This window comes from Phaenicophaeus curvirostris, chromosome Z (genome assembly GCF_032191515.1).
Source record: "Phaenicophaeus curvirostris isolate KB17595 chromosome Z, BPBGC_Pcur_1.0, whole genome shotgun sequence".
Classification (NCBI taxonomy): Eukaryota; Metazoa; Chordata; class Aves; order Cuculiformes; family Cuculidae; genus Phaenicophaeus; species Phaenicophaeus curvirostris.
Genome location: NC_091431.1, coordinates 73,308,082 through 73,323,371, shown reverse-complemented (window position 1 = coordinate 73,323,371; position 15,290 = coordinate 73,308,082). Strand labels below are relative to the sequence as shown.

Below are 15,290 nucleotides of genomic sequence, written 5' to 3'. Positions count from 1 at the left end.
GGTTTCTACAAAGCTCCTCTCATTCCTTGCCTTAGAAATGCCCCAGGCCAACTGGAAAGTAACACATTTGGCACATTAAGGCTTTGCCCTCCACTGGAACCGGTGGCAAATGAATCAAATCTCCAAAGCGCTGCTAAGGTCCTGAAATTTTCTTTGGTTTCATTAAAAAGGGTGCAGATCTCTGCGGCTAAAGCTGCGCTGACCATGATGCTCTGGTGAATGTTGGGAAGGGAGACTTAAACTGATCGTCTCACTGTTCCCAACAAGCTTTCTGCTCCGGTTCTTCTACCTCAAATCTGCAAACAACTGCAGTGAATAAAGACCAAGAAGCAAATCAGTCTGTTAAGTCTTTATACATAAAATTAAGGCTGGAGTCTTCGTTACACAGCAACTGCCATTACATTAATTCCATGAAGTACGTGTTCTGAATGGTCACTGAAAACAGCTAATAAAAAATAACCATCACCAACCCCTTATAGTTTGGAAGTGGGTATTTTGCACTGCATTCCCTTTCCTGGAAAAACAGCATTGCCTTCCCCATCACCACTAGATCCTTCGGAGACAAGGCGATGCCGTGTTGAATAGCAAAAGTCTTGGAAGTTTTCAGTCTTTGGGGGTTTTTCTTTTCAGACCGACTCGAATTCTCTCTGCCAGGCTGTGTACTTCTGGCTCAGGTTCTTTGCTGATGGCTTGGTGTGCGTGATCACATCCAGGAAATCTGCTGTCGTGATGGTGTCTAATCGGATCACGGGTAAGTTACTGTTACCTGAAGAGAAAAGGATTAATTAAATGCTTTTATTACTACGAAAAACATTTTATGTCTCTGCCCAATGTAACATTAGCATACGAAAACAACCGAATTAAAATAGTGTTAAATTTGTGTTTGTGCACAGAGCACAGATACAGCTTTAGATAAATGGTTTTGAATTGGAAGGGGGAAGGTTTAGATTAGATATTAGGAAGAAAGTCTTTACAGTGAGGGTGGGGAGGCCCTGGCACAGGTTGCCCAAGGAAGTCGTGGCTGCCCCATCCCTGGAAGATGAGGCTTTGAACACCTTGATCCAGCGGGAGGTGGAACTGAATGGGCCTTGAGGTACATTCCAATCCAAACCATTCTGTGATTCTAATTTTCAGAAACATTCAGTAGACATTTTAGAAATGTGGAGTTTAAAACTTTTCTAAGCAGAGAACAGAGCTCCACCTGCTGGGGTTCACATTATAATTCCTAGAGGCACAGAAGCAGATGAGCATTGCCCGAAGCAGATTTGCTCCTTGGGGCTGTGTTACCTGGCTCATGATTTTCAAGAGCATCGAAGATTTTCCTCACTGGTCTCATGGCTGCTTCCTTGCACACAAGCTTTATGTCTGAGCCAGAGTACCCCTCTGTTTCCTGTGATGGGATTGGGATGGCATGTTAGAGCTGATAGGCTTACAAATCAGAAATGGCATTTATAAGCATGTGTATTTCATGTATTTTTATATAAAATATTTGTAAAGTCTATTCCTGTCTGAAACAGATTTATATCTGTGACTGTAATATCTTAAATCTTAGAGAACAAGCCTTATGAGAGGCGGCTGAGGGAGCTGGGATTATTCAGCCTGGAGAAAAGGAGGCTGAGGAGAGACTTCACCAGTGTCTACAACTGCCTGAAAGGAGGTTGTGGTGAGGTGGGTGTTGATCTCTTCTGCCAAGTAACAAGAGGAAATGGCCTCAAGCTGCATCAGGGGAGGTCTAGGTTGGATATTAGGAAAATATCCTTCTTGAAAAGGATTCTCAGGCACTGGCAGAGGCTGCCCAGGGAGGTGGTGGAGGTGGCGGAGTCCCCTGAGGGTATTTAAAAGAGGGGCAGACTCAGGGATCTGGTTTAGCTGTGGGCAGGTACAGTTTTCCTAACCAAGCAATTCTATGATTCTATGATAATAGATACACATACATCCATACATATTTCTATGTATGTACCATCCCCTCAAGACTGTGTGGCTTGTTCTTGTCTTGAATGCCCACAGTACCTTGTAGGAGCAAGGAAAATAGCTCAGCATTTTCTTTCTAAAGGGCTATTTTCCATAGGTCAAATATAACTCATCTTTCCGTATCTGCTCCCAGCTTCCCCGTCAATAAAATAACTCCCTTATCATTTTCCTCATTTTGTTTCCTGATGAAACAAAACCTGGGCAGTATTGTGTCTGTGAACAGACGTACAAAGGGCCAACTGGGTAAGATATTTTCAAGGATTTAGGGAGTGACAAAGGGGTAAAAGAAGAAAGCCTATTATCTAGTGAATCCCTGCACTGTCTAAATGCTCTTCCCTCCTGCAGCAGTGAAGCTGTGACAAACCCTCCCCACACAATTAGCTGTTCATTACCCCGATGAATTGGAAGTGCTCCCAGCCTGGTGAGGAGAACGATAAAATAAACTGTTGCTGGGAGTCTCCCTGTATTTAAGGCTGAAAAGTTGGCCCAGCAGAGAGGATCAGAACACAGCATTTTGCCAGCAGAGCTGTGTGACACCAGTGATTTCCACAGCCAGGCACATGCCTGTGAACGTCCCTCCTTTTTTCTGGAGCCTCAAACTGAGCCGAGGCCTTTCACCCCGCATTGTGTGATGCAATCGCTGTACACGGAGATGCCACCCCAACCCTGTGGACCTCTTCTCCCACAGCACGAGGCCATTGCGGTGGGTGATGCTGATGTTTCCCACCCTGAACGACCTCAAGCATAGTGCAGTCTCACCTGGCCCAGCAAGCTGTAGTCCAGATCCATTCTCAGCTCCACTCCTCCGCTGTTGCTCACAGGGGGCAGCCAGTGCTGGATCATCACCTGTCGAGCCTCTTTACTTGGGAGGTCAACCAAAATCCTCTTCTCCAGCCGCCGCAGCATGGCAGAATCCAACTCCCTGTGAGCAAAGGAGGAGAGGAATCATCTCAGTGCGTCTCGTGGAGGTGCAGCCTCCATGCTGCAGGAACTAACATTTTTCAGCCTCTCCTGTAGCTGTGTCAATCTCATTTTGGAAAAAAATAATTAATTATCCAGTGTATTCCTGTTCAGTACATAAGTGATATGCTGGTTGGTGACAATGGGGTGGAACAGTAATGATCAGAAGTTGTCATTATCCTCCCTGGTGCTCATCTGCAGCATCTCTCGTTGGTAACAGCCTCTCCCTGTTTGCCTTTGCTACTAGGAAGATACTGCAAACTGTCTGTCTGGGGCACCGTCAAGACTAATTAATTGCTGCTTGGAAAGGGATGCTTGATAGGTATAAAACACAGACTGGAGGTCTTGGATGCGAGGGCCGTGTTTATGGCAGAGCAAGACACTGATCTGAGACTGATCCTGCAATACAAATTATCAATAACAGGGCCACAAAGGAAAATATCCTTACAAAAAGCATTGTGTGAAGGATGGACAGACTAGGTAAATGTATCAGTGAGCCAGGACCCATAAGGCTGTCAACATCAACACTGAGAAAGGTGTTCTGCCTAAGCAAAGAAGAGAAAAGAAAGTTAAAAAAAAAAGAAATGAAGAGGGAGAGGGACTCCAGGGAGACTTTATAGCTGCCTTCCAGTACCTGAAGGGGCTCCAGGAATGCTGGGGAGGGACTTTTTACAAGAGCATGGAGTGATAGGATGAGGGGGGAATGGCTTTGGGGAGATCTAGATTAGACATTAGGAAGAAATTCTTTGCAATGAGGGTGGGGAGGCCCTGGCACAGGTTGCCCAGGGAAGTGGTGGCTGCCCCATCCTTGGAAGATGGGCCTTGGACCAACCTGATCCAGTGGGAGGTGTCCCTGGCCATGTCAGGGGGGTTGGAACTGGATGGGCTTTAAGGTCCCTTCCAACCCAAACCATTCTGATTCTGTGCTTCTATGATTCTCAGGGCTGTAAAGGTGCCTATGCAGAAACTCTAAACTGTCGTTGCAGGCAAAGGACAGAGACAGCCAGAGACTCTTCAGATACCCTACAAATCATCTAAATGCTGATGTTTCCCATCACTCCCTCTGCCTCAGAGTAGTCTCGAGGTGTTGCCCGAGATCACAGTTTCATAAGCTCCCTCGACATGTTCTGTAAATAAGTCCCCTGGTACAGGGAGGTTGCTCTGTTTATCGAGAAAGGTTAGAGTGACCCTGCCTTTTGGCTAAAGGGGAAAGTAAAGACATAACATTTTTGCTATCTTAAGTGTTTAGATTGTTTGCTAAATCGTTTGGGTTTTTTTAGTGATCAAATTCAAGGTTAAGTGATATCAACCAGAATAGAACAATAAACACTGAGCTGACCAAAATATTGTCTGAAATAACAGCCAGTAAAAGTATCAAGAAATGCTCATGAAAAGATACCCAAAGCTGTACAGGACCTAGAAAAGAGGTTGACTCTTCAGAGCTCCCCCAGGCTGACAGCACAAGAATCATAGAATCATAGAATCACAGAATCACCAGGTTGGAAAAGACCTACTGGATCATCGAATCCAACCATTCCTATCAAACACTAAACCATGTCCCTCAGCACCTCGTCCACCCGTGCCTTAAACCCCTCCAGGGAAGGTGACTCAACCCCCTCCCTGGGCAGCTTCTGCCAGTGCCCAATGACCCTTTCTGTGAAAAATTTTTTCCTAATGTCCAGCCTAAACCTCCCCTGGCGGAGCTTGAGGCCATTCCCTCTCGTCCTGTCCCCTGTCACTTGGAAGAAGAGGCCAGCACCCTCCTCTCCACAACCTCCTTTCAGGTAGTTGTAGAGAGCAATGAGGTCTCCCCTCAGCCTCCTCTTCTCCAGGCTAAACACGCCCAGCTCTCTCAGCATGAAGATAAACAAGACAATTTAATTCCCAGAAGAAGAAAGGTAATCAGGGTCTTTTAGGCAGAAACTAAGAAGCCTCAACTGCTCCAGAGGTGAACCCAGAAACAGCAACAAGGGCTCACCGGGCCATAATTAATCCCTGCCTAGTCTCATCACCACTGCAGTTCTCTGGAGGAAAAGGCACCAAGAACGAGTGAGCTCCTCGTCCTGCCCACTCCCACCCTCCTGTGCAGATGGCCTGGGCAGAGCCCTCACAAGCTGAAAGCTTGTCCTCATTCTACTTCTACTCCTACTTCTCTTAAGGCTTACCCATACCATCTTCCTCCTCTCTCCTTCCTCAGTCTCTTCCACCATGCGCCACTGAGGGCGATGTAAAGGGTTCACTGTGGGGTAATCCCAGATCTGACTTGAATTCCACAGCCCACATCTCCTTGAACCCCTCTTGGCCAGGCGAAAGATTCCAAGACAGGGTGGACAGGGCTGTGAGCTCCCTGATCGAGTTGAAGGTGCCCCTGCTGATTGCAGAGGGGTTGGAATGGACAACTTTTTCAGGTCCCTTCCAACTCAATCAGAATCAAATTCTGTTATTCCATGCTTCACCCACCCTGAGGGCAGGGAGGGAGAAGAAAGCGGCCCTGCAATAGTCAAATTAAACGCACTAATGCATTAGGCAATGTTACATGGTTAAAGATCACTTTATTTCTTCACTAATGAGCCCCCTATTTTATTTAATTACATTGAATCATTTCAACAAGTAATTTGTCAATAGAAAGTGCCTGGCTGATGATTAGAGGGACTGGCGCTGGGCAGTGAGCTCTGGCTGAAGAGGAAGATCGATAGCTGCAGTGCAGCTTAGGACAGTGTAAAGAGCTTTGTTTAGGCTTCTTTTCATTCATCTAAAAGCAGCTTGGCACTAATTTTTTTTTTTTTTCATGATCGATAAATATCCAAGTTAAACAAATCTCTTGAAATCCAGCTTAACGCCAAATATTTGCAAGGGCACAGGGCCGTGCTGGGGAGCCACAACCTGGGGCTGCAGAACGAGGTGTTGTGAAACTTTTATAAAATGACCCTGCACAGCTGAAGTCTGGATCTCGATGCTGGATGAAATGTCACCTAATACACATAAAAGTATCTGTAAACATATACTCGAGAACTTAAAGGGGACCCGAACACCACTGACCGCTCTGGAAGCAGACACTCCCAAGCTCCTCAAACATTTAAGATGCTCATGGCTTTCGCTAGCTCTCCATACCCCTGAAACGTTTTTCTAAGCATATAGAAGCATAGAATCATAGAATGGCTTGGTTGGAAAAGACTTTGAGATCATCAAGTCCAACTATACCTGTCCACTACTAAGCTAAATCCCCGAGTGTCTCATCTGCCCATCTTTTACACCCCTCCAAGGATAGAGACTCAACCACCTCCCTGGGCAGCTCTGCCAGGGCCTGAGAACCCTCACAGTGAAGAATTCTTCCCTGATGTCCAATCTGAACCTGCTGCAACTTGAAGCCATTTCCTCTCGTCCTATTGTCTGTCACTTGGGAGAAGAGACCAACATCCACCTCTCCACAACCTCCTTTCAGGGAGTTGCAGACAGTGATAAGGTCTCCCCTCAGCCTCCTTTTCTCCAGGCTAAACAACTCCAGGTCCCTCAGCTACCTCTCATAACCCTTGTTTTCCAGACCCTTCACCAGCTCCATTCCCTTCTCTGGATGTGCTTCTGCCCCTCAATGTCCTTCTCATAGTGAGGAGCAAAAACTAAACCCAGGATTCAAGGTGCAGCCTCACCAGCACTGAGTTCAGGGACACAATCACTTCCTTGGACCTGCTGGTCACGCCGTTTCTGATCCAAGCCAAGATGCCATTGGCCTTCTTGGCCACCTGGGCCACTGCTGGCTCATGTTCAGCCTCTGTCAACCAACACCTCAAGGTCCTTCTCTGCCAGGCAGTTTTCCAGCCACATGTCAAAGCATAATCTTCCAGATAACCCAGTCATTACACTCACAGGTTGGATTTGATTAAGAGAAGGCAAGATCCAACCTGCCCATAGATGATGTCTAGAGAGTCCAAAAGGAACTTCTAAGGTCTTAGGTATAAACTGTTCAAAAGCAAAAGCTGGCTTCTCCCTGGGGCTCAGTTTTCCCCCTTATCCCGACATGGATTGACAGCTTCCTGTGGGAGTAGCTCCCCCAAAACAGAGATCTTGTAATTTTGGATCTACCTTAACAAAGCTGTGTCATTATGGTTGGACTTGATGATCTTAGAGGTCTTTTCCAACCTTAATGATATTTTGATGCTTCAAAGCAGCAATTTTGCTATACTTGGCACTTCAGAATTGCAAAATGATCCAAAAATCAGATGTGTAAAGCACCTAGAACTGCATTCTGTGAAGAGTTTATTGGCTGCACCAGGCAGACACGCACTAACAGGACACGTGCAGGAAGCATACAGAGGGAGGTCACCCCCATGCTTACGTTAAATACATCTCCAAGATCCCTAGGTCTAGCACCAGCCAAGCGGTGACCTTCAGACTCGTTACTGCCTCTGACTGCTTCCTTGCTGGGTTTCAAATATCCAATTCCTCCTTCCAAACCATTGTGCAAGAGCAGAAAGACAGGGATCCTTTAATGTACCTGATCCTTTTTAATACTGTTGTGCTGCAGCATGACATGTGAAGCTTAGCTACACACAGGATCATTTCAGAGGCCACAGAAAGGTGCATTTCACTGCTCAGAGTCTCTCTTTCTACAAGGGTAATGATGCTAAAGTAACATAAACATTTATAGTGTATTAATGATGAACTATAAAGAATCTTGCACCTTGAATCCTGTGTTCAGTTTTGGGCCCCTCAGCACAAGAAAGATATTGATGGGCTGGAGCACGGCCAGAGGAGGGAAATGAGGCTGGTGAAGAGTCTGGAGCACTGAGGTTATGAGGAGCAGCTGAGGGATATGGGATTGCTTAGCCTGGAGAAAAGAAGCTGAGTGAGGACCTCATAGCTTCCTACAACTACCTGAAAGGAGGTTGTGGTGAGGTGGGTGCTGGGCTCTTCAACCAAGTAACAAGTGCCAGGATGAGAGGAAATGGCCTCAAGTTGCACCAGCAGAGGTTTAGATTGGATATTAGGAAATATTTCTTCACTGAAAGAGTGGTGAAGCACTGGAAGAGGCTGCCCAGGGAGGTGGTGGAGTCACCATCCCTGGAAGGATTTAAAAGGTGTGTAGATGTGGTGTTTAGGGACATGGTTTAGTGGTGGAGTTGGCAGTTGTAGGTTTGTGGTTGGACTTGATCTTAAAGATCTTTTCCAACATAAATAATTCTGTTATTCTGTGATTCTGCAAAATGAACAGGTTATTAGTGTATTAATTATCTTTCAAACTTAGCTGTTCACACATCCCCAGCAGCCATTTCTTTTTCAGCATTTTCTTACACAATGGGAATGTAATTAAATCAAATCCTGCTCAGGTCATTTTGTGTAGATACTATAACACAAAATGGAATGGATTTTGCACTGATTCAAATTCATGAGTTTGTCCAGGGCATAAATCCTCCAGCAATACACACACACTCTGCTATGATGGCTATAAAAGCCAGTGATGCCTTTGTACTCACACTGACAGGCCATGGTAGGAACCAGCCTAACTTGTACTTCTAATCTCTACATAGATTTTACGTGTCCACACGGCCATTTTCCTACTTAAAGAGCCTGAAAGCCCTTGTCAGTCCACAGAGAGACAGATGAAAGTCTCTGAATACACGACCATTTGGCACTTGGATTTCGGCAGGTAAGGTGTCTGTCTGGTTGTTCTCAGAAGCATCTGTCCTGGGCTGTATAGGAAACGGAAGGTTTTGCATTTTGGAAGAAAACATAGAGGGAAAGAATCATCATAGAAGCACAGAACGGTTTAGGTTGGAAGGGACCTTAAAGCCCATCCAGTTCCATCCCCTGCCATGGGCAGGGACACCTCCCACTGGATCAGGGGCTCCAAGCCCCATCCAACCTGGCCTTGAACCCCTCCAGGGATGGGGCAGCCACCACTGCTCTGGGAAATCTGTGCCAGTGACACTCCGCCTCACAGGAGAACATTTCTCCCTAAGATCTCATCTCAATCTCCCCTCTTTCAGCGTAAAACCATTCCCCTTCATCCTACCCCCACACTTGTGACAAATACCCTCTCCCCAGCTTTCCTGTATCCCTCTTCATGTACTCGAAGGCCGCTGTACGGACAATGATCGAGTTAGACCAACATCCTGGCTCTGACAGTGGCCATGAGAGATGTTATTCAAGGAGAGCACGTTGGCCATTTCTGCTGTCTCTTGGACACCCCCCCAGCACCCACAGTTGTTGCACCACAAACACCACCTGCCCTCCTCGCTCCCTGCTCTCTGTTGTGTTCTCAGTACATGTCCTGCCCATTTTGAGAACCAACACAATGAAGCGCCTCCAGTTCCAGTCTCAAATGTTTGATTCTTCCATTTTAAATTATGCTAAAGACACTGAAGAATTTCGTCCCTCAACTTTGAAAAGTCACATTTGATACCAATAAAATCCCAACATTCCTATTTATGGAGTATCCTTCTAAGCACTAGATGTTTTAAGCACCTTACAGTTCCAGGCTGAAACCCTTCTTAGCTTAAACATAGTAAATAACTTGCCTGTAAAGTCAAATACTCCATTTTAAATATTAGCAGCTGGTGGCGCCAGCATATGTTGACTTTATTATGGATTATTCTCATGTGGCACAAATAGCAAGAATCGTAGAGTTTAAAAGTAAAAGCTCCAAATTAATCTTTAAATGCTTTAACCAAATATCAAGGCTTTTTTTTGCAAAAGTCTAAATAAAATCTTTATCTGTGCTTAGAAGCTCATGAAAATGTATTCAAAATGTACTCTCTGGATCTCTTACCATGGCAGATTGGAAGCTGCTAAAACAAATACAAGATCATCAGATCGGGCCAAGCCATCCATCTGCACCAGTAATTCTGTTTTCATCCGCCGACTTCCTTCATGTTCACCACTACCAAGATTCAGAGAAATATTATTTGCTCGGTGCATTAAAGTAATCATCTTTATTTATACAGTGTCATTCACAGCAACTGAGCCCTTGTCACAGTTTTGCCCCAGTTCAAAGCATGATTAAGCTCCATTAGCTAACATCTAAGCATTTAAATCAAGCTCTCTAATGATTACTTAAATGGACTCTTCTCGGTGCATTAAAGTGAAGAGAATTCACTATTACCGAACCCAAAGAAAGTATTTATTTTTATTTTTATTTTTTTCTTCATATTAATCTCCACACAACGCTGGCATTTACCAGAAAACAGCTAAGGCTTTGATCAATTGATCCATATAACAGAATTTTTATGATGTGATATTTGCCATTAAATAACTACAACACCAGGGCAACTAATGGCATTTTTGTTTGCATGAATGATAAACAGCTATAAGAAGAAAAACCTGCCACTGAATTCAATATTTTGCAAATTGTTCCATTGGAAGGAAACAGAAAAACATGCTGTATTGAACTGAATTTTAAAAATGGGGCAGAGATCACACAGAAAGGATCCTTCCTCAAAAAGAGAAGAGGAAAGCGCTAAGAATTCTGACCCTGATCCAGGTACCCAGTTTTGCAGGAAACCAATTTGGACTCTTGGTCTGAAAACTCCGAAACTCCTGGGTCGAACCTTGAGAAAACACTAGGGCCTTAGATGGTAAACAGTGAAAAATTCAGGTTTCATGGCTTATTTCTGCACAGGCATCCACACATCAGTGCTGTGTCAATATTTAATAAGAACATGTAAATGAACTACATACTCTTAGGTTAAAATCCTTATTAAAATCCTTATTAAAGCATAATCCAGTGATGTTAATGACAGCTTTAAAAATATTAATATACATGAAGGCAAAATTTGGCCCATAATTTATAGCTATTAACTGACAAATATCACAAATTTTGTATTTATAATATGGCATCTTCTATTTATCCACCTTTGTGAGCATATATTTTACAGTACATAAAATCCACTGTAATGGGCTCCTATTGTTTATAATAATATTTCTCCTGCTCCTTCCTCATCCCTAACCTTGTCAATCTGTTTTTAACTATAAACTGTATACACCCTGGATGACAAAACCAACATCCTCGCATTCTTGCATCTGGAATTCCTGACTATGTCACCAAAACTTGTCCCATTAATGAAAATGCCATTCCACTGTGTACCTCCATCTTACCCTGGACGCCCAAGCCTGTCCAAAGTGTCACAAATCAGCTGCTCCTGACTTGCCTCTAACAAGTTGTCTGTTGTTTGCCTTCACTGCCTTCCTTTCCCATTCAAATCCCTTATTTTAAAGCATGGCACCACTGGCTGCAGACCCTAGTACCTCCCACCATCTCACAGCCTTGCTGGACCCTTCTAATCTCTAATCTTCAAGCAACAGGTCTGTCATGCTGGTTTCTCTACTGATCTCATCTACTGTGAAAGAAACAGCCACTACACTTTGCTCTTTACATCTCCACAGCCACGCAACGCTTCCACAAAGTGTTGGGAGCTAAGAAGCTTTCTGACAACACCGCACTGTGAGGCTCCTCAAACTAAGAAAAGAAAAAAATACTTAATAAAAAGTCATTAAAATTAACATAGCAGTCGTGAAAAGTAACATAATTACTTAAAGTAATTATGATGTTAATAAAATTGTAGAATCGTGGACTGGTTTGGGTTGGAAGGGATGTTAAAGCCCATCCAGTTCCACCCCCTGCCATGGGCAGGGACACCTCCCACTGGATCAGGGGCTCCGAGCCCCATCCAACCTGGCCTTGAACCCCTCCAGGGATGGGGCAGCCACCCCTGCTCTGGGCAGCCTGGGCCAGGGCCTCCCCACCCTGACAGGAAAACATTTCTTCCTAAGATCTTGTCTAAATCTGTCTTTCTTCAACTTAAAACCATTCCCCCTCATCCTGTCCCTGCTGTCCCTGATCAAGAGCCCCTCCCCAGCTTTCCTGGAGCCCCTTTCAGCACTGGAAGATGCTCTAAGGTGTCCTCGGAGCCTTCTCTTCTCCAGACTGAACAACCCCAACTCTCTCAGCCTGTCCTTGTATGGAAGGTGCTCCAGCACACAGATCAGCTCCGTGGTCTCCTCTGGGGCTCAGTCATGCTCCTGTTGAAGTTTACAGCGTATCCTCAAGCTTTAGGTTGGCTATGATTTTCTTCTAACAGGTGACTGTACTGTTAAAGTTCGGTCAGCACCTGAACATGCACATGCTACTGAAACGATGCAGTAAAAGGGGGTGAAATACTCTTCTAAAGCCATAGGAATTGATCATATCAATTACCCAGAAACTGTGCCTCTCTGACTCATAACTGACTCCAGCTCATCCAAGAAAATTGTGGAAGGAGCATGGTACCGGGCAAGCTCAAATAACACCTGTTTAGAGAGAAGAGTAAACATGGCAGAAAAGCTTTACAAGAAAATTAACACAAAAAGGCATTAAAGGCCACTGGCACAGAAGATAAATACCAGCAGCCACACTCCAAGTTCCCAAAACAAAAAGGGAAATCTGCTGGGAAAAAGTTCTGGGTAGGCTGAGGGTCCCTGAATCCTCTCATATTCTGAAAGGTTTTTAAAGGAGATATAAAGAACACAGGCTTGAAATCCTGTGTTTTCATGTAAATCTTTCTGGCTAAATCCTATCAGAGTACTCTGTGAATAATGGGATAGAAGAAAATGATCCATGAGAGACTTCTGGGAACCTCTAAGTTGTTATCAGAGGCTAAACATCCGTCTTTCATTGTTGCTCCATTTGTAGGTTTTTAAAATAAGTATTTGAGAAAATAAAAATTAAAAGTCAGCTGAACCACTGGGACAGAAAATGGACTGACTCTTGATAAGAATCAAATGGTTCTTTTTTTTCCTGGTAAAACAAAAGATAAACGGCTCAAACAATTAAAGATTTAAAAATGGAATATTAAGCTGACACAAAAAATCTTTTATCTATTTTTCTATAAACATGGAGAGCCTTATATTAGAGTAAAACCATATTATCAGTTCTTCCTCAATGACGTGTTCTTTAAGTATTTAAATAAATATCGTTACAATGTATGTTAATCCAGCATTTTTGATTCTGAACACTTAAAAATTAAAATTATGTGGGTTATTTCCTACACTTTGGATATGAAGCCCAGGGTTTAAATTATTTGCTCAGATCCTAAAGCAGTCCACGACTAGTGTACAATTTCACTACAAATCTAATAATAAAGCCACGCCAATACAGCTGAGATCTAAGGAAAACGGGAAGAGTGAGCATTGCTCTGATTGATCACAGAACCCACATATACTTCACACAATTTAAGAAGGCTCCAGCACTAGTCTCATGTCATTTTAAGACATAAATTCACACAATTCTTTCCTTAGAGCTGCCCCAATGTGCAATCTGATTTTATTTCTGGGTTCTGCCAGAAACTCAACCAAGGGTGAAATGCCACAAATTCAATATCGCTGCAAATGCTGCAGCATGTTCACAAAATCCCTTTTGGGTCCTGGTGTCAAAAACAAACTGTTCCATCCCTTCTCCTGCCAGAAGGGGAACTTCTAGGAAGCTGCTGAGACAGATGTCAGGAGGATCAATAACAAGGGAGGTGAATGTCAGAAGATAAATGTGCCATTTTAAAGGACACAGGAAACATGAAGAATAATTATGTTGCAGATACTGCCTAAATTTCAAGAGAGATTAACAATGCTTGTAATGCCATTTGCTGAGTGCAATCTGTTACTACTATTAATTTTCAAGAGCTCTGTATCTGTCTGAAGTGTAGCCTGAGAAATGAGTGTAAAAAAAAGCTAAGAGCTGGTGGATATCTCACACTAAAATGTTGGACATTATGGAGAGATTAGGATGGGCATCTTAGGGCAAGGATCACAGAGTCATAGAATCTCTTGGTTGGAAAAGACCTCTGAGATCTTTGAGTCTAGCCATACCTGCCTACAACTAAACCAGATCCCTGAGCACCTCATCTGCTCACGTTTTAAACACCTCCAGGGATGGGGACTCAATTACCTCCCTGGGGAGCCTCTGCCAGTGCCCGATGACCCTTTTGATGAAGAAATTTTTCTTGATGGCTACTCTGAACCTGCCCTGGTGCAACTTGAAGCCATTTCCCCTCATTCTGTCACTTGTTACTTGGGAGAAGAGACCAAAATCCACCTCTCTATAATCTCCTTCCATGCAGTTGTAGACTATGATAAGGTCTCCTCTCAGTCTCTTTTTCTCCAGGCTAAACAGCCCCAGGTCCCTCAGTCACTCCTCATAATCCTTGTTCTCCAGCCCCTTCCCCAGCTCTGTTCCTTTCTCTGGACATGCTCCAGCCCCTCAATGTCCTTCTTGGAGCGAGGGGCTCAAAACTGAACACAGGATTTCAGATGTGGCATCACCAGCGCTGAGATTGTGGATTGTATCTGAAGCGCTTTGAAGGGGTCACTCAGCAAACAATATTTTAGTTAGGAACTCTGCTTGCCTGCCTCTTATTGAGTCAAAAACATTTCCTGCCTACAGGACATCTGCTTCATCTCACATTAGAGAACTAAAATTCCACATCAGGAATCCACTGTGAGACTTCTGCAGGAGGGTTATTATTCCCGTTTTAAGAAACAGACACGAACAGAGTCACATGTTTTGTCCAAGACAGGAAAGATTATGAGTATCAGATGGATACTCACTTTCCACTTCTTTAAGTGGGAACTAAATCTTTGATAAAATGTGATGAATAAGACAATATTTCTTACCCGGACAAGTTTTTCTGAATCGCCCCTCCATTTGCTGACAATGGTGGATGCTGAGATGTTGAAAAAGGTTGTTTTGCATTCTGTGGCAACAGCTTTTGCAAGCAAAGTTTTTCCAGTACCTACAAACAACAGTGTTGAAGAAATACATTCTCTAAAAAAATATAATTCCAATGTTTGAATAATACCCCTTGCCCTGCTATCAGTCAGATAAAAACACCAAAATAGAAAAAGGGCCATAGAATCACAGAATGGTTTGGGCTGGAAGGGATCTGTAAACACCCCTGCAGTGAACAGGGACATCTTTGATCAGGTTGCTCAGAGCCCCATCCAACCTGATCTGGAATGTTCCCAGGATTGGGGCATCCACAACCTCTCTGAGCAACCTGGGCCAGTGTTTCACCATGCCCAGTGTGAAAAGATTCTGCCTAATATCTAGTCTGAATCCCCTGTCTTTTAGTTTAAACTCGTTACTCCTTGTCCTGCCACTACTGGCCCCGCTACACAGTCTGTCTCCATCTTTCTTCTAAGCCACCTGCTGGTACTGAAAGGTTCAAAAAGGTCTCCCAGAGCCTTGTCTTCTCCAAGCTGAACAATCCCAACTCTCACAGCCTGTCCTCATAGGAGAGGTGTTCTATTTTGATCATTTTGTGGCCTTTCCAGGGTTGTCTGTAGAAACTCAGGTGATATAGCCCTGCAAACGCACTCCCCAAGTGCTGAAATGG

The 15,290-nt window shown here is 44.1% G+C and overlaps 1 protein-coding gene across 1 annotated transcript in view; it reads right to left on the bottom strand.

Annotated features, from left to right (window-relative positions):
* Positions 1-527: 527 nt before the first annotated feature.
* The window catches only part of KATNAL2 (katanin catalytic subunit A1 like 2), a 43,034-nt gene continuing 28,271 nt past the window's right edge, over positions 528-15,290 (bottom strand). Inside the window, exons 11-16 of the mRNA XM_069881003.1 lie at positions 14,569-14,687; positions 12,122-12,213; positions 9,698-9,808; positions 2,731-2,893; positions 1,288-1,390; positions 528-766 (exon numbers count right to left, since the gene is read on the bottom strand). Coding sequence (XP_069737104.1) covers positions 627-766; positions 1,288-1,390; positions 2,731-2,893; positions 9,698-9,808; positions 12,122-12,213; positions 14,569-14,687 — 728 coding nt within the window. The 3' untranslated portion in view covers positions 528-626. The remainder of the gene's footprint in view (positions 767-1,287; positions 1,391-2,730; positions 2,894-9,697; positions 9,809-12,121; positions 12,214-14,568; positions 14,688-15,290) is intronic.